General features: G+C 32.6%; 1 protein-coding gene across 10 annotated transcripts in view; it reads right to left on the reverse strand.

Moving 5' to 3' along the window:
• The window catches only part of LOC143249137 (COP9 signalosome complex subunit 2-like), an 80,549-nt gene extending 59,286 nt beyond the window's left edge, over positions 1-21,263 (reverse strand). For 2 of the 10 annotated variants that reach the window (XM_076498505.1, XM_076498501.1), the window contains exons 1-5: positions 21,100-21,263; positions 11,732-11,845; positions 11,126-11,206; positions 4,246-4,371; positions 3,331-3,426 (exon numbers count right to left, since the gene is read on the reverse strand). In XM_076498505.1, coding sequence (XP_076354620.1) covers positions 3,331-3,426; positions 4,246-4,371; positions 11,126-11,206; positions 11,732-11,845; positions 21,100-21,153 — 471 coding nt within the window. In that variant the 5' untranslated portion in view covers positions 21,154-21,263. Of the gene's footprint in view, positions 1-3,330; positions 3,427-4,245; positions 4,429-11,125; positions 11,207-11,731; positions 11,846-20,618; positions 21,067-21,099 lie in introns of those variants that run through there. The other 8 variants (XM_076498502.1, XM_076498508.1, XM_076498504.1 and 5 more) reach the window with 8 other exon arrangements.
• Positions 21,264-21,595: the final 332 nt, after the last annotated feature.

The following is a 21,595-nucleotide window of genomic DNA, read 5'->3' on the forward strand; positions in this document are numbered from 1 at the left end:
GAGGAGTGGCTGAATGGAAGAAAGCAAAAGAAAGTTACAAACGGAGTTCAGTCAAACTAGATTTATGTCACAAGTGGGACACTTCAAGGCTCAGTCTTAGGACCTTTGTTCTTTTTGGTTTATACCACTGACATAGATGATGTAATAATCAATAAAGTACTTAAATTTTTAGATGATATTAAGGTCTTGGGTGTTGCTAGTTGTGAAGAGGATGTTGTTGATTTACAAAAGGATTTAAATCATTCAAGTAAATTGAGCAAATAAATGGTATATGGGTTTTAATTATAGTAAATGCAAAACAATGCATGTAGGTTATGATAATTTAAATTATAATTTGGATGGGAATAACTTCAAAAGTGTCATGAAGAAAATGAATCTTGGTAGAACAGTTAATCAGTCTCTAAAGCCATCCAAGCAATGTGTTGTTGCTAGTGGTAAGGCAAATAGGACTTTAGGTTGTATCTATAGAAATATTGAATACAAGGCTAGATAGATTATAATTTCATTGTAGGTCACTGACTAGGTCATTTGGAATATTTTCTTCAGTCTTGAGATCCCTACCTCACGAAAGATGAATTGTCGAAAAGGATTCAGAAAAGGGTTTCTAGAATTGTGTCTGGAATGAAGTGGTTGTCATATGAACACAGGCTAAAGTCTCAAATTATTTTCTCTTAAAAATAAGAGTCATGTTTGGAGGGGAATGTGCTCTGATTAAGGTGTTCAACATTGTAAAGGAAACTGATAGTGTTGATGCACCATCTTTTTCATATTTAACAGTGAGAATAGTATCACTAAAGGACAAAAATTTAAATTTGGACAGAGTAGGAGTTACCTTCAACTAAGGCAGTTTCAGTTTTCTTACAGGGTAGTTAGTCTTTGGAATGGATTGCCTTTGAATGTTGTAAAAGCAGTAAATTGAAGTGTTTAAAAAAGACGTTAATAAATATAAGAATGATAAGCATTGGCTATGTGATATATACATATTTTTTTCTTTCTTTAATTATTTTAATTTAGAGGATGGAACAGTCAAGATAGATGAATAGGTTCCATGCTGTTCCAAAACATTACGTTATGGAATAAAGTTAAAATACTTCGAAGAAATTGTTAATGTGGAAAGTTTTTGTTATTCCTTTTATCTCTCATATAAAAACATTTTCTGACATTGTTGCATGATGGACATTGCATAGTTAGTTATGAATGATAGCATTTAGTAGAAAATACATTCACAATGACTATGTGATGTAAAAGGATACTCCATCTTTTTTCTAAAATGAGCTGTGTACTACTGCAATTAAAGAAATAGCCAGGATCTTTACTTTAAATCCTTAAAGCCTAGAGATAACAGCTATGTATCTAAGTAATTGTTTTTATGTACATATAGAAGGTGATAATGTATACTAAAAACAATTTGTCTTATGGCATTAAATTTCATCAACATGCACTGAAAATAACACAGAGTAAAAGAGTTCCTCAATTATCTTTGTCTAAGTTACTTGCAACCCCCTATTATACATGGCCTTTTCTGTCTCCCAGATTTTCTTATAATAATTGTGTCATTATAATTCTATATGACAATTTACGTTTTGGAGAAACTGCCATCAGAAATTAATTTTGATTGCAACAGTTTAGGTAATGTATGATATTTAGGGTATTTGCATGCAGGATCAGGCATGCTTTCAAATCGTAAATTGGCCAGCCCAAGCCTAACTTTGCCTCTTATATTCTTAGCTGTTAAGACAGGAATATGAAATATTTGTAGCCTGGTTAACTTTACTCGATTAATGATTAAAAACATAGTAAATAAAAATAAATGAAATACACACTAAGATTTGTTAAACATTTCACTCAACTTCAGTTGTCGTCTGCTGTTCTGTTCTGCACAGAGGGTGTCCTTTTACCCCATACGATGACCATGTGATTGCATACACACTTGTTCTTCTTCTGAGGCAAAGTCATCCTCTTCCCTACAGATAATTGGTATCTTTAGTCTGTTTTAACAAAGGCTTTTTTGTAATAATTCCCAAGCATAGATTTATGCTAATTTTTTTACTTATTTTTCACAGGGTGTGAATGCACTTCTGCATCTACAGCAGAAAGAGTGCCAGAACTTAGAAACTATTTATGCATGTATTAGCAATTAAATTCAACTAAAATGGAAATGGGCAATCAAAATAGAAATTATTATAGTAGAAATGGAACTGGATATGAGTAACTCATAAATTAGGATAAACTGAGCATGACTGGCTGATTGACCTACCAATACTTGCCTTTTATTATTATGAGGATTGTAATGCCTTTTCTAATTTTCCCTAATAATTACAAACTAAAATGAGGAACTTAAATACATTAAAATATTTTATTAAAATAATGGGCTAACTAGTGTGATATACTAGACCTTTGATTATGTGCTGTTTCTCTTATCCACAATTTTTTTGCATTTCCCAGAGCAGTGTGAATAATTGAGCCACTAGTGTATTCAGGAAAGTGAATAATGCACTGCTTGCTTTGAAAGATGTCACAGAAGGTGTTCAAATTTTTTTCCATCAATCAGTTTTTAAAATTAATCCCTAAATGAAAATACTGTAAGCATTATCTATTCTAGTGTTCATTGATTGTTAAAATATCCCGAGTAATGAAACTACTTTTTTTCAGTTCACCTTCTATTGTTGAAAAAACAGATGATAACTGAAAGTAATTTCATTTGTAAGCATCTGTGTAGGAAGTTTTGGATAAAGTTTTGAAATGCTTGGGCAAATCTTATCAGTTCAAAATTTTCATGTTGTTTAGATTTATTAGATAGAAGTGGGTTATGAACTTCAGAAGATACAAACAAAGAGTTGAGCAAAATACAATTGAGAGCAATGAGATTATAGATATAGGGTAAAATTCCATTCAGGATGTATTTTGAAATGATTACAGTTAACCAGGAGTTCAAATTGTGTGAACATGATGTTTATGATCTTAATACTGAGTTAAAATATCATTATAATCTAAACCATGATTGTAATTGAGAGTAGATTAATGAGTCTTGATGTAGAATACTTCTTTCAGTTTTCTAATGTTTCTCAGTGTTGTGAATGCATCCAGTTAGGTCCATAAAGAAGTCTACTGAAAATCTTGACATTCTTCAACTCGATACTTAGCAGTTCTACCTCTTTTTTTTTCCTATGTAGGTTTTGTCACAAGAACAAGGTATTTTGTAGATATTGTTGCTTAGTGTATTTTTATTTGCCAGATTTTTAATTTTTCTGAAAACATTTCTTGCTAGATTTCAAATAGACTTTGATGTTGAACTTTTCAAAATTTTTTTTGACTTTATAACTAACTTACTTTTGAGATAAAAGGTAGAACTGGGATTTTCTGGAGCTGAATCTGTGGATTTTGAAGTGATTGGTGTTTTTCTCTTGTGTGATAGGATGAAACTGACTGGAAAACAATTCAATTGAAAGACCTTAGACAAATGTTCCATCTTAGTTGCATGTTGGCTATTGTCACAAATCCTGTAATTCCAGTTAAATAAGAAAAGGAGTAGTAAAAATTGTCCATTTAAAATTAGGCTTCAAAAGCAAGTCCACTAGCTTAAAAATAAGTTTCAGAACAAAGGGTGAAATCACATGTTAATGAAATATTTTTGGGCATATGTATATGGCTACCAACAATAGTTCAGTCATTATAACACAAAAAGAATTGTAGGATACTTTTTTGTTTTGCACAGTCATTTACTGTTCACATGACTTCCACAATACTCATGTGTTTGAGTTAGTCATCAATTAAAAACATTTCTCAAAAATTTTAGAGATTTATAACATGCATTTTTGGGGAAAGTGTAGATATACAAGACAACTGGATGTATACAAGTACTATCTCTGTATACATTATATCTACTACATTTTCAAAAGCTATTCTTTTAGCTTTTCATTTTATATCACACACTAGGAAAATGAAAAATACATTAAAACTTACCCCAAGTTTTTCAAGACTGCAACTGTTATTTTAGAGAAAATAAAGGTCTAAAGTAAGTGAATATTATACACTTTTTGAAGTTTTTCATATTTGTGTATGTGTGAAATTATTTCAGGAAATCAGGGCTTTTTGTATGAAGATACTTTCAAATTTTAGGAAATTTGATGAAAATCTTACACTAAGAACTTCACTAGAAATAAATTTCTACACTATCTGCACATTACTGCTCTGTATTTCCTAAAGCTAAGTCACTATGATCACTAAGTGATCATAAAACTATACCTGTTTCGAAGTTGAAATGTAATCTAAAATTGAGTTTATTGATTTTTCTGAATAATTTCTTGTCACAGCACTCTTGATGTACGTTAAGAGTTGCTTGTATCGGGACATCATCTCTTCAAAGTTAGCCTGCAAACATATCTTGGATCATTACATCAATCTACATGCTTCAGTTCCTGTACAAAACTGTAAACACAATAAAAGTTATGACTTAAAAGACTCCATATTGCAAAGTAATAAAATATAGAAATAAGGAGTTATTCATATGCTGCTACATGATATAAAATCATAGAATTCATCTCAAAATAAAACTCACAAGACAGCACTTACTGTAATAAACTTCAACACATCTTCGTTCGCTAGTTCTTTTTACAAATTATTTTACCCATCCTTTAACCTATTATCACTACCATTTGCAAAAGTCATCCAAAAATATACATTCAGAATATTTTTCCATCTATGAAATTAAATCTTAAAAAAAAAATAACAATTAACAGGTAATAACTTCATTGTTAACTATGTTTCAATCAAAAGAACATCAAACCCAATTAATAAAGTTAATAGATCTGGCAACATCTCAATAGTTACAATCCACAGAACACAAGGATTTTCAACTTCAGTGTTTTAAGAATTAGTTTTACTGAAATAAGATGTCTGAAAATTACATTTGTTAAAAAGAGACCTGTTAACAAAATATGGTTCTTTCTAGGCATGCTTCTGATTAATAAGTAAATGATATCATAAGGATTATATCCTTTCCTTAATCAGCAGAATATCAACCTTTTCAATATCACCAAATGAGTTAAAAATGCTTGATGAAAAAAAGCAAAGGAAATCCCAATCCATGACCTCTATGATTGGTTATTTCTTTAGGGAAGTGCAAAACAGTGTCTTTTATCATGCTGCCAAAATTTTTGTAGCATACCAAAATCACTATAATTCATTAATGTATAACCAGGTCCAATGTCACATGTTAGAGGTTATATAGTTGAGTTTATCAATACAATATACATCAGTGAATATGCTCATATGAACCAAAACTGTATGCCAATTACAGCTGATGCTTCCTCACACTATAACTGAGTACCACCAAAACCTCCACATTCAACAATTTTTGTATAAACACTCCGTTCACTTTTAGCTCTCCAGATACTGACCGATGTGCAAATAACATTAGGTGAGTTTTGAAGAACAGAGAAATCCATAGTAGTCTAACAATTCCTAACAGTCATGTTGTGTGGCTAGTGGTCATTACTAGTTATAACTAACCTTTTAAATCAGAGGTATTTAATGTTTAAACCAGCTGTTTAGAGGATGATAATTGTTTTCCTATAATAAATCAGGATACACTAAAATGAGCTGCCATTTGTTTCTATGTTTGCATAGCTTCCTCCAGATGAATATCTTTGATGGTCTGTAGTTCAGCAAAAACCTTCTATTTGCAACCAGCAAGAAACATTGCTATGCAAAGACATTTAAAAATAAAACAATAGCCACACACTGAAACTATGTATGAAGCAGCAGATTATTACAATTAAGTATGAAATGAGGTAATGTTTTAAAAAGTGGGGAAAAAAAGATGTGCCAAAACACTTATGGATCCTTAAACACAACATGAAGCATGCATCTAATTAATACCAAACTGATTTTCAAAACAGCAATCACATGCAGTTTTTTCATGCAAAATCAAAAAATTTTCTGACTTACTAATGATGGGTACTTAGACTAGCAGCCTTTATGTTAAAACATAGATAATACAAAATTATGAATTATGTTTTCATGTCAAATTTACCAACATGAATTAAAGTTTTGAACATAATACTGAAGAAATTGTAATATGCGTACAAATGCCACTTCTCTGTGCATAGGATTGAGGTCCACTACATCAGACTATGCAAATAAAAAGAAATGGGTCAATTTTACTAAAAATTACTGAAATTTATGAACCATAAATGTGTAAATGTTTGAAGTTCCTGGTAGAAAAATGAAGAAGTGATGCTACTGATATTTTCTGTAAGCCTCTTAGTCTGAATATTAATTAGGTACAAATACATACAAGCAAATTACTGTTATCAATAGAAGAGGGAGTTTGTTATTAGTGGAGATATTAAGTAATAAAGACACTGACTGGATAAGACTGTCTTCTTAAGCTAATGGTGAAAAAATATATTTCACTTAGAGGAAGTTGTTTTCTGAATAAGAATGCACAAAATTCTAACATGGCAGAATAAAACTGCCAGATTCTACATTTCAATTAGAAAAGAATACATCTTTACTCAGGTTTATTCAAGAGTAAGTTTTCACACTTATAAAGTACTCTTGAACAAGATGCAATTACTTATAAACTTGCATTAATTCTCAACTCATGCTAAAGTCATGAAAATAGTCAACTAATTGAAATTAGTCTTTCTAATTAAAGTGTAGAGTTATTAATCTGAGTATATTTGTAATGTAGTTTTCCAGTTACTGATATATATCTGGATGGCTGAATTACTCACTTCGAATACAATATACAATCTATAAATAGCATGCATTATGTTCACATGAGTTATAATTCTGATCAAACCAATAACTTACAGAATATATAGTGCATGAAAGCAATACATGTATATAGCAATACAATATATATGTAAAAACAGCTAGGATGGGTAGAGGAAGCTCAACATATCCCAGCTATTTTTACATATATATTTTTCTCTACAAGTGGTTTTCTTGTCATCATGAACACCAAAACATATTAACAAGAAATTTAAAAAAGGGATCCTAGGTTACAAGCCACACCCTTCATTGCCTGCACACAGTTGTGGGCTTGAGCACCCACATCTTATTCTCCTAATTTCTAATATTCTTGTGAGACTAGCAAATTGGAGGTGAAGACTGATAGAGGATGTATCCCCACCAAAATGTAGGTCCTAATTCCACAGTCACCTTCAAAACCTAGGATACATTTTATAATCCTACGTTGTAGCTTGTACCATAGAATCCCTTCTTTTATTTTTAAAAATTTGCAGTGTAATTAAAAAAAAAAATTTTTAATTTCTTGTTAATGTGTTTTGGTTTATGGCTTGAATATTGTAAGGTTATAATATATATATGCCTACTGTAAAGGGTATTTTCAGAAGAATTGTCATAACTCAGTACTGCGAGTACGTTGTAGCCTGTACCGTAGAATCCCTTTTTTTTTAAATGTGCAGTGAATTAATTTTTTCCTTTTAATTTCTTGTTAATGTGTTTTGGTTTATGGCTTTAATATTTTATGGTTATAATATATATATATATATATATATATATATGTGCCTACTGTAAAGGTTATTTTCAGAAGAAGTGTCATAACTCAGTACTGTGAGTGAAGTTCATTCCCAGAAATTGTAAACTACTGCACATTGTGAGCACAGGTGTTTTGTGGTCAGTCAACATCACTATTTCCTGTTCAGATCTACCCCAACTTGAGTTTTGTGGGGTTAGTTAGGGTACAGAACTATAGAGCAGTAGGAAATGCACATTGGTATAAAAAATAGCTGTTTGAATTCAAAATGTGAATATACAAATTACTGATTAAGTTTCCTGTTGTAAAAATTAGTCAATGTGAGAAATTATCCACACTGCAGACATGTGGATTATGAAAGATTCATGAGATTAGTGTTTTGGGTTATTCCAGCTATACAATTACTCATAATATTGCCATTATCATTTCATATTATTTTCAACTGATTCAGATTTTTTTCAAGTTAACTTATTATTGTCACATAACACAGAAATACTAAACTAATGAAAATTAGAATTACTGATTATTTAAATTTTGATTTTCCAACTTTCCAAATAATTGAAACACTGACACTATCATTTTTCATTATCTTGTGATTATTTCAAATTTATTTGGCTCTGGGCTAGTATGGTCTGACGACAAGGAAGGGTTGTCTTGCAATTCAAAGGTTTTGGGTTCAGTTCTCATTGCCACCTGTCTTCCCAATTAATTATGACTATAGACTAGAGAGAAGACAACTGGCTGGTAGTACCCATCTCCAATTCTTGAGCTACTTTAATATTAAATAAAACAAACATTTTGTTTTTGCATTTTATATTTCTAATTTATAATAGGACAACTTGATTTTCTAATGTTTGATAAAGTGTGAAATTCCTGTTATTACATTGTATTTCAACTGTATTCTATAGTATTGTGTGTTTTTATATAGCAAAGCCACATCGGGCAATCTGCTGAGCCCACCGAGGGGAATCGAACCCCTGATTTTAGCATTGTAAATACGTAGACATATCGCTGTACTAGCAGTGGGCCTACAGTATTGAATGAACTATAAATTTATACTTCTACATGGTGTGTGTGCTGTTTATAGTACACCTCTTCTTACTTTCTTGAATTTGTATTCTAGTGGTAGTTGTGAGGGGTGCACTAATATTCATCAAAACCCACAATCTATGATCACAGGTTCAACACTCGTAAAGCAGTATTCTTTATTAACTTAGCTATGGTACCCTTTACACCATGTGGTAAATTACAAATTGTAAATATACTAAGTGATCATTTTCAAGAATCATATTAAAACCAAATTTTTGCAGATATCAATCATTTTATTAAAGTAACACAAACAAAAACATGAAATATAGACTTGCTTTTACAATGTATGTTATACTGTATGAAATATTATAAAAAGCATATCTAATAACTTCTTACGTATAGATGTATTATGACTGCTTTAGGTATAAAAATCATTTTTGCAGAAGTTCAACTGACCCTGAAAGACTGGAACCAAAGAAATTTTATGTTCTTATTCGCATAAAAAGTTTCATAACAAACCTATACACAAAATACAACTTTGTTAGGTTGTTTCAGTTTATTCTGAAGAACTATACTAGTATCCCCAATATTTTTGGAAATATCTCTTTTACATGATGCAGTAATAAGTAATTAAATACCTGCTCATAGAAATAGTTCAACACAGAGGTGTTAATAAGCCTCTCTACCCATTCTTTCATAGGATAGAGGAGTGTTCTTTTGTTCATTTTAAAATGTGTGCAAATAGCTAAATGTTTTCTTTCTAAGTGTGTAAAATTATCAAACCACTATGAGGAAAAGTGTAACAGTGATATATTTCAAACAAACTCATATAATGCACATACTATTATGCAGATGGTGCGATATCTGTAAATCACATTTGAGGACATTTTTTTAAAATTGTAGATATTTATACAAGTAAATAGTTGTATATTGAAAACAAAATTTCCTTTCATTATAACACAGAGTTTACAAGTCAACAATGTCTACATGTTCCTGTGAAACACATCCATAAAAAGTCTTGCAATCTTTACGTTATTCACTGATTTAGATTAATTTGAAAATTATTTTAATAATTTGAATAGTGGAAGTTAGTATCAAAACAACGTAATTGATGTGTATAACATAGTGTGTTAATGAAAGATAATTTTATTAAAAAAAGTTAAACATTTTCATGAAAATATTTAGCATGATCCATATAAATCAAGTGAAATAATTATTTTCCAAATGCATTTTAATTTAATGTTTACTTAGGCAATTGTATAAAGAAACAAGAACTTCACCCTATAACCCACAGCCCTTATGAGAAGTAAATATAAGGGACATAAAAACACTTGCTAATAGAACAGTTATCAAACTAAAAAAAACTTAATTCCTATTTTGATAAAATACAAAATGTACATTTTCCATTTTGATAATAACATTTTACAGTATTATCTTAATTTTTAATGAGAAATTAAAGTTAAAATCTTATCTGCCTATCCTAATTGCTTCTGACAATGTTACCAAAAACAAAGAATTTTTGGTGTAACATAAATGACAAGTTAACACGTAAGAAGGATAAAGATGTGTGGAATCATCTAAACAAACTATTGACTCACCTTGCATAAGAATATTGTTGTATTCTAAAAAATAAATTTTACACCCATGATAATTTTATTCTCCTCTCTCTCCAAGAAGTGGCATGTGCTGTTCAGTTTATTGTTCCTTTGTACAGTGAAGACAATTAAAGTGTCCACATATTTGTTTGCTAAGTAAAGTTCTATATATTCTGTTCATTGTCACGCTGATCACTTCAGGACAGTTGTGCTCATATAAAATTGTACACTCAATTACAAGGACTAACTTATGTTAATTGGTATTTCATAGTAATACCAATGTCATGAAATATAACAGTGCTTTTCTTAGAATGGATAGTTCAATATTATCCACAATTTATATTATGTTAGTAAACTTTTATTACTCTAAACAAACCTCGCAAAAACCACACAACTAGTTTCAGCAACATACCTAAATCTGATGTCAGTTATCTTATTATTTGTCATCATTGGAAAAAAAATATTTTTAAAGAATACATGACTTGACAACAACAGTAATAAACTGACTATTTTACTATTCTTTACAAAATCATGATATAAATTGAGCAAAGAGATCATTGCCATTATAAGTAACATTAAAATGTTTTAATTATTTAATTTACATGAAAGAAATGTACAGATTATTGCATATTTCGGAAACAAACAAAATGGAAACAATGAAGTTATCATGACACCTTATGTTTTCTGAAGCATAGGAGAAGTGTGTACAATTTAAGATTTTGGTCAAATCTAATCTAAGAGGTGAAAAAAGATTTTTTATGAGCTTAATGTTGTAATTCTCTACATATATCACCAGTTTTTCCTTTGGATTAGCAAGGCATTTTATTTTCTGAAAAAACAATAAAGAACAATTGTTTGAAATTTAAATCACAAATTTTACTTTTTAATACAATGTTACATAAAATAGCCTTTCTAATTGACATGTAACACTTCAATGTTTATACAGAAAGTTTTGGTTTGCAGCTATCACAAATGTTTACATAAATGCACTTACCAATTTAAAATTAATTTTAATCATCTGCTTTAAAGCTTTGAAACCCCACTCTCCTTTGTCACCCCCTTCCAAATCTAGAACCTGTAAGATTATAAAGCAATTTTCATTTTACAGTTTCTAATGTGTTCCTTAAAGTCTCTTCTTTGAACCATTAGAGTATCAAGAAAATTTTAAAAATGTAATATTTTTAAAAGATATACTTTTAGAAGAAAAGTATTTTCATTATATTACAAATTTAAAATTTCCAAAAAATTAGTCATATATTGATTCACTGTTTAAGATACTACCAGCTAGATTTCCAAAAATGTTCCAGCAGCCTTCAGTGAAACAGTTGTAAAAATACCTGATGTTTACAAGAAAAATATTGAGCACAAGAAGACACATTAGCATAATCAATATTTATAAGTCTAAGGTCATGTTAAATAATTGTGATAACATTCAGTCCAATATGAAATATATTTTCTAAGGTAAATCTGCCTAAAATGTAATAGTAGTTATATATCACTAATAGTGTAAAAACATACTGATAAATATTTGTTTGTTTAAAATGATTTTATTTTTCTCTATTTCAAGGTTGATATCACAGACAATTTTCATGTAACATACCTTCTGAAAACTTGCCAAAGCAGACTTAGGGCTTTCTTCTTTTAAGGCTTTAGAATTATAGTACTGGTTCTCTAAGTCCACATCCGGTTCTGAATTACTATCTTCAGAATATTCCTAAAAGTGTGAAGTAAACAGTTTTATATAAATTACAGATTTTAGTGGTTGGATGGTTTGATATTTTATGGCACAAAGCAGCTAGGCTATTTGAGCCAAACATCTGGTAAAAAGTTAAGATGAAAGTAAATTTGGTAAAATTTGTAAAAAGAAATTTCAAACAAAAAATGTTTGAAAAAAAACAAACAAATAGCATAAAACCAATGTTTACATCTAGTCTACAATATTAAGAGAAAAACTACAATAATACAAGTTGTAAAGAACTTTCTGTAGCATGATTATAACTATCATAACTCGCCAGGAAGACTGACAGGCAAGTACAAAAACCACCATCAGTCACCTGAAGTTGGCCTTCCAGTCCTGGTTCCGAGTTATTTGATGTTATGGCCATTTTAAAAAAGTAAAGTGATAAAAGTTTTAAGAGACTTCTAGCAAAATTTAGTAACGGGTAGTTCAAACAGCAGCATTAGCCACAAGAAGTTGGCCTTTCCAGTCCTGGTTTCAAGTTATTTGATGTTACGGCCATTTTCTAATTTCAAATTGAAAGGTTTAATGTACAAATTAAAAACTTAAATTGCATTAAAAAGATTAATAGCCTTTAAAAACATTTCTAAGATGTACAGTGTCACCATCACCATTGAAACTGTATAATATTATGGACAAACCTTCAGACATATCATGTTTAAAATGGTGCCGTCATTGAAAATCATAACGATGACAAGAAAGTAAAATGTGGCTTATTGTGACCTGAGTGTTGTACAGACTACACATTGGTGCATCAGTTCCAGATAAAAGAAATTAATGAGTTAAAAACTGTGACCAATGCATAACCTAGTTAGAACAACTTCCTCTTTCCAATCCTCACAGAAGCAAGACAGCCAAAGTCCAATATAAAGTTTCATTTGGAAAAGTTTGTTTTCATGATGCTCACTCCAAGTCAGCTGCCAGCTGGCATGGAGCCAAGCCTTGAATACAAGACCATAGTCCATGTATAGAACAGGCACAGCAGTGCTAGCACCAGAGCAGAGAGATTTAGAATACCAATGTGGTCCAGTATCCACAAAAAATGGACAGAAGTAGATGTTAAAGAGAAATGGGCTATTTGGCTTTGAATATCAGCTAGAACAGGGTGTGAACGAACACAAAGCGATTTCAGGGCCAGTAGAGAACTAAGCAAGTCAGTGTAAATAGTGCAGTTTGAGTACTGCTTAGTTTCTATGTGGTCCAGGGCAAGAGAAATGGTTTACAGTTCAGCAGTAAACACAGAAGCTGTAGAGAGGATTCTGCACACAACCACAACAAACCATGGCAGAGCTCACACAGTCACCTGATTTCAAACCATCTGCATCAATAGGAATGGAAAGATGGTTCAAAAGATGTTCAGCAAATAGCAGACAGTATTTCCAGTCAGGAGTGTTTGCTTTTCTCAGATAACTTAAAGATAGGTCATATTTGGGGGCTGTAAGAAGCCATGGTGGGATGGGCTGACCAGTGGATACAGCAATGTTTTTCCAAGGACAGACCCAACTGATCCAATTACACCTGGATATGAAGGCCAAAATGAGCAATGGCAAATTGTCTGTTCTAAAAAAGTATGGCCCACTGAGGAAGGAAAACACAACCACAGGTAGGATGCTCTGGTAAGGAAGGAAGTTTTGAAACATACAGTAAAGACAGATGCAAACAGCAGAGGTGCAAAGAAGGTTTATGAGACTATGTATAAGCTCTGAACTGGGAAAGTACAGAAAGCCCCAGTGCAGAGCCAAAATCCTTGATGATGAATGGGGTCCAACATCTTTAAGGCCAAGATCCTGGCAGATCCATAGTTGAGTTTCAATAGAATAGTAGCACGATATATCTTTAGCACAGAACATTGATCCACACCCCAAGTGGTGGAAGAGAGGACATGGAGGATGTTTAGTGCTCTTGTACATTTGACTTGTAGCTGCTTAATGTGTGGTATGAAGGTCAACTTACAGTCAAAGATAAGCCCCAAGAATTTTGTATCAGGTACCACAAGCAGCACAACTTCACCAATACGGAGTTAAGGATTAGGGTGAATACCCCCGTTGGTAGAAAAAGTGCATGCAAACAGTTTTAGAGAGAGAGAAGTTAAAGCCATTTGCTGTGGTCCACTTCAGTAAATGATTGAGAGCAGTCTGTAGCTGCTGCTCAATATACCTCATGTCCGATGATTGACATGAGATTTGAAAGTTGTCGATATAGAGCCCATTTACAACAGTGAGAAGGAGTTGTTCAATAGCCCTGAGGGACTCCAAGATCCTGTAAAAAAGAATAGGAAAGTGTCAAATCCACACAAACGTGGAATCTCATGTCCATTAAAAAAATTTTAATAAAAATGGGCAAATGGCTACATAACCCATATATATGGAGGTCTCGCAAAATGACATACCTGCATGTTGTATCATAAGCCTTCTCAATGTCAAAGAATCACGTGGTCCACAGTGGAGAGCTGTCATCAGAACCCACACTAGATGAGTGAAAGGAAGTTGTATGATATGATGAACCAAACAAGATGAGCATTAACCATTCTCTCTAAGGTCTTACAGAGACAGCTCGTCAAAGCAACTAGACGGTAGTTGGAAGGAATCTTTGGATACTTCCCAGGCTTAGAGAAAGGTAGGGCAATAGCCTGGAGCCAGGCATCAGGAAACCATTCTCCTGCCAGATCCAGTTAAAAACAATCAGAAGAATAGCAAGAGAAGTGGATGACAGATGCACAGCATTTCATTGTGTATATCATCAGGTCCAACTGATGAACTGTCAGACCAATGAAGGGCCAGTTTGAGTTCAACCAGTGTAAAGGGACAAGTACAGTCATAGAGATAATCAGCTCTGCCTGAATCTTGATTGATAAGAAGGTGGAGGAAGAAACAGAAGTACTAGACACCTAGCAACAGTTTTCACCTAGAGTATTAGCAATGCTCCGGGTACCAGCTACTTCCTGGCCATCAGAGAGGAAGATCAAGAGGGAAACAGAATTATATTGACCACTGACCTTTCAAATCTTGTCCCATATGACTTTGGAATTGGTGGAAGAAGATATGCTGGTTGTGAGCTTAATCCAAGATTCCTTCTGGCTTTGACATCTTACCCACCAAGCATGTGCATGGGCCTGCTGGAAAGCACTGTGGTTCAAGAGTGTGGGATATCTACAGAAAGTATCCCAAGCCAATTTCTGAGCCTTCCATGCCATATGGCAAGCAGGATTCACCACGAATGAGGACATTGTGGAAAACATCTCAAGATTTTAGGAATACATTGAACAGTTGCTTGTATAATACAGTCAGTTACTGCTGCCAGACATTCATCTATGATGGCTTACAGACTATTAGAGGATCAAGTTCTGTGAGAGCAGTGAAAGAGGGCCAGTTTGCCCAATCTAGCTTCCACCGGGGCATGCAGGTCAGGTGGCATCAAAATCATAGGAAAATAATCACTACCTCATGGATTATTGCCAATCCTCCATGAAAAATGGGAGAATAGAGAAGGGAAGCAAACTGAGAGATTAATAACAGTAAAGGACTGACTAGGTGCATGAAAATAAGTAGAAGAACCAGTATTAAAAAGAGAAAGGTTGTGATCAGAGAGCATGTGCTCTACAGAGCAACCCCTCCTATCAATATCAGCACTTCTCCAGAGTGGATGATATCCATCAAAATCCCCCAGGATTAAAAAGATAGATGGCAACTGTTCAACAAGAGCATCAAGTTCTGATTGATCATATGTCTCTCCAGAAAACAGGTAGAGAGAATAAACAGTGATGGTACGACCCAAGAAAACATGGATGGCTACAGCCTCCAAAGGTGTGTCGAGTGTCAAAGACAGTTTGGGTACATGTTGATCAACCAGCAGTGCCACCCCTCCATGCACTTGTTCATTGCACAGTCTGTCATTTCTGTACAAAGAAAGTGATGAAAGGTGACTGTATCTGCAGGTTTCATAAATGTTTCCTGTAAGGAAAGATGTACAGGATGGTAGGAGCAATCAGTTTTAATGTCAACCAGATTAGAACGTAAACCTCAAAAGTTCCATTGTATCAAGGTGGCCATTTTTATTTACATGTAGGCAAATTGGGTGGAGAACCTTTATTTTTGTGACGTCTTTTTTCTTTACTGTCTTTATTCGACGGAGGTCTAACGACCTCCATGGATCTTGCCCTCGGTCGAATGGGCAGGTCTTTGCTGTTGGAAGAGAATTACAGTGACTGAGGATGTGAAGAATTAATTGTTTTGCATCTTAGGGTGGAAAAAGATGTATCTGAGGAAATGCCTGTACCTGGAACCAAAGTAAGTGGATCTTGGGATTTGTTGGAATGTATGTAAGGGACAGAGATGGATGTTGTAGTTAATTAATCAACTATTTTAACTATGGAGGTCAAAAGGCTTTTCATTTGTTTTGAGAATGATTCTTTTGGAGGCACAGAGGAATCTGTCTGCACTTTCACTGTAGTAGTGAAATAAAGTGCAGCAGCATACATCAGAGATGAAGTGGTGGACAGCAACTTTCGAGCATTAGGATAAATAAGTTTATGAATCATTTTCAAATGCTGCACCTCTTTTTCTTCCAACCATTTAAAGCAAAAACAAAAGTGGGATGGGTGAAAGCTATTTCAATTGATGCAATTAAAGTCCATTTCACACTTAGAGGCATCATGGTCCTTGCCACTGCAACAAGTACACATCAAGTAACCACCACATGATGTCTTTGAGTAACTGAACTGCTGACACTGGAAACATCGGAGAAGGTTTGGAATGTGTAGCCATATCCTGCAGTTAAGATAACCTGCCTTGATGGTGGCAGGTAGAGGTGGTGATGTAAATGTCAGAATGAGTATACTGGTTGGCATTGTAATTCCATCTTTGCAAGTGGAGATATGCCTCACTGTAGAAACTCCTTGGGTTGAGAAACCAATGAGAATCTCTGACTCGGTGATGTCCTTCAAACCCCTCTCAACAATAACTCCTCGAGATGAACTGAAAGTATCATGAAGTGTAACCCAAATAGCTATATCCCAATTGCCTTTGAATGCAAGAGGAGTTCACTGTGTTGAGATGTGGATGAAGCTTCTTTAGTGACTTTGGAGAGCCAACTAGTTTTTCTAGTCCCTTCTGAATGAAAAAGGGAGACATTTGCTCTAAAGGTTTGTCTAAAAGAGAAGGTAGGATAAGAAAATGAGGTACAACAGGTGTTACAGATGTTGAAGATTGCTGCTCAGAATCTTCAAGGCATGGTCGTTTACCTGTGGACTGTTTTTCACTATTTTATTTTTTTTATTTGGAGGATCCATAATAAAAAAAGGAAATTTCAGTGCCCACTGACTCCACCCACCATACAGCCCTATGAGGGGATGCACTACAATGTCAAACAAGGACACTGCAGCAACACCAGGGTTTCGTTAGCACTATACCCAAACACCAGCATCAGTTACAATGTCCACAATACCTGTTGGAAACATCCAACACTGGTACTTGGTTGACCCTAACCCAAGTGGACCAGCCGACTGACCCAAGGGGGGCCACCCGCCTACAGGAATTCAAGGCCAAAGTGGTGGATTAAGGTGGGATGCCTCAGCCATCAGGATCCTATCCTCCCCTTCACGGGTCACCATGCACAGCAAACACATGGGTGGATGTTTAGATCACAGAGGAGGTAAACAGAAACAACACATCCTTCCCTGGGAGGTCACCTTACCATGTACAGGAATCCACACCAAGGGGGATTTTAGCAGGTAAAAAAAAAATTTACAACTAATTTTGCAATAAATATTTATTTACATTTGGTGCTAAACATTTGGTTATGATTTACCAATGTGATGTTAAAATGAATTATGTGATACAAGTGTGAAAATATTAGTTTCTTGAACTAATTTTCTTAGTTTATGTAAACAACAGACAAAATTAGTAAAGGCTCAAAATCTGAAGCACCAGTCTTCTTAAGGATCTCCATTTAAAAGCTTATATAGTTATAATAAACTTTTTCATTTTTATCAGAAGAAAACCCTAGAATGAGAGCAATCAGACACGACTTTCTTTTCCTCTTTTAAGTTCATTTTAACATAATGACTTAACATGAAAATCTGATGTGACAATTAAAACGAAAGAAAAATACCTCCAATGTCACTGCTTTAAGCATTTATTTTTATAATCAAGTAGAAATGGTATTTTGAATTTATAAAACTGAAGCTATTTATTAAATGGCTATTCATATACATTAAAATATTTGAAAAACACATAAGAACTACTTATCTCATTCTAAGATTTTGCATCTTCCACCACTATGGTTATAAAATCTACAGCCACTAGTGTATTGATGAATGATATCTATTGATACTACAAATAAAACTATCTACTACATTATGCAAATTTTACTGTGAAATAAACACAAAAAACGTCATTATACACAAGTATATACCTCATCTCTTATAAACTACAATCATCACAGGCAATATATTTAATAATTACCTAGCAGTATGCATAAACAACATTACCTTTAAAACTTTAAATGGTTAATACTCAAACTATTCTTATGAATTTTAGTTATATCAAATGCAACTAATGAAAATGCAACAAGTAGACAAGTATCAATATTATAATATTTCTTAGTAACACGTTTTTTTAACCAACATGAAACTACAGGCCTAAGAACTATCCACTTCCATTCCAGAAAAGGTTTAAATATCAAAGATCTAAAACCAAAATTATTTTAAAAACTATACTGCTTCATCAAATACTGGTTTTTTTTTCCTGAAATATTCTTAAAGTTTAAAGTTCATAAGTAATTTCTACAGTAGAAACAAAGAGAAATACACATCTCAACCTTCTAAAAATTGTGGGCCATATGATCTTTCAAACATGTTTCTGCACATCCACTCTAATAAAAAAATATATCCACACTATTTTTCATGAAATTATCAACTCTCCTCTTAAAATCTTAAAAAATGATAGCATTCAATACTCCTGACAGCAAATCATTCTACAATTCAATCACCCTATTAGAAAAATAAAAATGTCTTAACTGAAGCTTACTCTGTCTTTCAAATCCTAAACTGGTCTTTTCTTCCTATTGTATTAAGAAATTGGCATAAAGAAATCTAAACCTTTATCATATTGATCCCTGATTCTTCAGATAATCTTTTAAATTTCATTAAGATTACCTTTTACACTAATTTTCTGAAAAAGAGACAAGAGATCTTAGACTATCTCCATAACATATAAAACTTCCAAACCTGGATTCAATCTACCAGCCCTTCTTTGAAATGTGTTATTTAACACATTCCACTTTCAGGAGGTACTGTAACTATTAATGCTTTGTTAACTTCAATATGCATTTCAACTTTTAGTGTTATTGCTACTATAAAAGATTCAGTAATTGCTTAGCACACAATTTAGCTCATTGTAGTAACAATTTTGTTAATTGTCTACAGAGACTACCAAATAACTTGGAGTATAAATAACATCACTGAACTAATGAGGAATAGTATAACCTAGTAGAAAATAAGTAGCTAAAGTATACTAAAGGTAACTTATAGGTGTTACACTGATTGATAGATGCTTAATGATCCTTTTCTATTGAGGTTATTTCCATCCATATTGTACTTATAATTCAAATTATGATAACCAGCATGCATTATCTTACATTTATTATAATTAAAACACATCTGCCATTTGCACAACTCACTTAATGATCTAAATTCTTTCATAATTCAGTAACATCCTCTTCACAGTTAGAAACATCGAAAACCTAAATATCTACAAATTCAAATAATTTATTGATTATTCCTTCACCTAAGTCATTTACGTAAATCAAAAAGAGCAAAAGTCCTAAGTCTGAACCTTGAAGTACCCCATTTATGACATTAATCCAGTCTGACTGAACTTTATTTGTAACTCTCTGCTTTCTTCCATCCAGCCACTCTTCTATCAAAGTTGCAAACTTAACCACCCATACCTATAGAAATGATTTCTTTTACATGCCTTTTATGCGACATCTTGTCCACTGCTTTCTGAAAATCAAGATACACAAACTCTACATACTAATTCTCATCTACATAAGTAGTAATCTTTTCAGATCAAGTCAAAAGATTTTTTAAGGCAAGATTTTCTCTTAGAAAAACCATGTTCACTCTCCAATAAAATTCTTAACTTTGTTTAATGGCTTCACAAGTTATATTTTATCACTTTTCACAACTTTTCCCACAACTGATATAAAACTAACGGGCCTATAATTATTGGGATAATTTTTATAACTTCCTATGAAAAGAGGAATGACATTAACTAACTTCCAATCTTGTGGTACCTGCCCACTATTTAAGTCTCAATATCTAATCCTTAATCTCCATCAAAACACTTGAGAAAATACTACCTGGCCTACAACTCTTATCATTCTTTAAACTTCCCTATATTTTTCTACCAAGCTCAGAATTAATGCAGTCATCTTGTTTGATCTTCTATCTTTTTTTTGAGCAGTATTATATTTTTCATGAAACTCTTAATCAACCATTTTATTTTTCACTCTTGAAAAATAAGTATAACAGTAGGATTTGGTTTTTAACACAGTGATTTTTCTAAATTTATAGATCTGTAGATGTTATTTTTTGGGAAGGGGCACCAAATCATAGTTTCTCTGAAACATTTCTATACAGATTTTCTTTACACCCCACTTACCCAATGCTTTTGTGAAACTGAAGTGATGTTTGCTATACATAATTTATATTACTGAATATCACTACATACAGTAAGAGTTCCTCTACCTTTCTTGTACATCACTACTCCTTGTACTAGCTGTATTCATTTATGAAAAGTGGATTTCTCATAACACCCTTCTAGACATTTTACATACAGATTTGGATATATATTAGCACAAACAGCAAAAACTGCTTTTCTATGCAAATAATATATTTTGCTTTTTAATAACTTAAGTATAAAAACATATACTAGTTATATATGCAATCCTGTCACGCAGTAATTATTCATTCTGCAAACAAACAAAACCAAATGGGAGTTAGAACCAATATCTACATATGTTATATACAAAAACCACTCAACAGCAGCTGAAAATTTGCAGCTAGTCCCCATCGGCCAATTTAGTATTCATAAAAAACTTAAAAAGTATGCATGTATGATTTCGCCATTATACTAAGCCTAATCTGTTTGTTCTGTAGTAAAAAAAAATGTTTTCCTAACATTATAGTAGTAATGTTACTACTTCATGATAAACAGTTATCAGATTACCAAGTCATAATCTTCCTCATCGCCACACATAAAATCATCCTCTGCGTCTGACATTTTCTGAGAAAAAATAACAATAATACTACGAATTACCCAATCTTCAGATTAAAAACATGTAGTACTAAGTACCAAAATGAAGCATCTCTCTTCACGCCATCTATTTATCTAATTTTGCTAATTTTTTTAATTGAAAGTTGTGAACATTAGACACTCAAAAAGTTAAATCAAAATATGAAATATACAAAACAAAAAGAAAAAAAATTAGTTAAGATGTATAAGAGCAAAGACTTATATCATTCTTTAAAAGTAAAACATATTAGATCAAAGAAAATAAACTTAAAAAAAAAGAAATATAAAACAAACATTTAAAATAACAATATATACACAGAAATATATAAACGTAGAGAGACACATTACAAAATACATAAAATATATAACTTTATCCAGGAAAACTACAAGGCAGTTATTTATTGACTGGTCAGAGGTCAGTATAAGTGTA

The sequence above is a fragment of the Tachypleus tridentatus genome, chromosome 4 (assembly GCF_004210375.1).
Source record: "Tachypleus tridentatus isolate NWPU-2018 chromosome 4, ASM421037v1, whole genome shotgun sequence".
NCBI classification, from domain to species: Eukaryota; Metazoa; Arthropoda; class Merostomata; order Xiphosura; family Limulidae; genus Tachypleus; species Tachypleus tridentatus.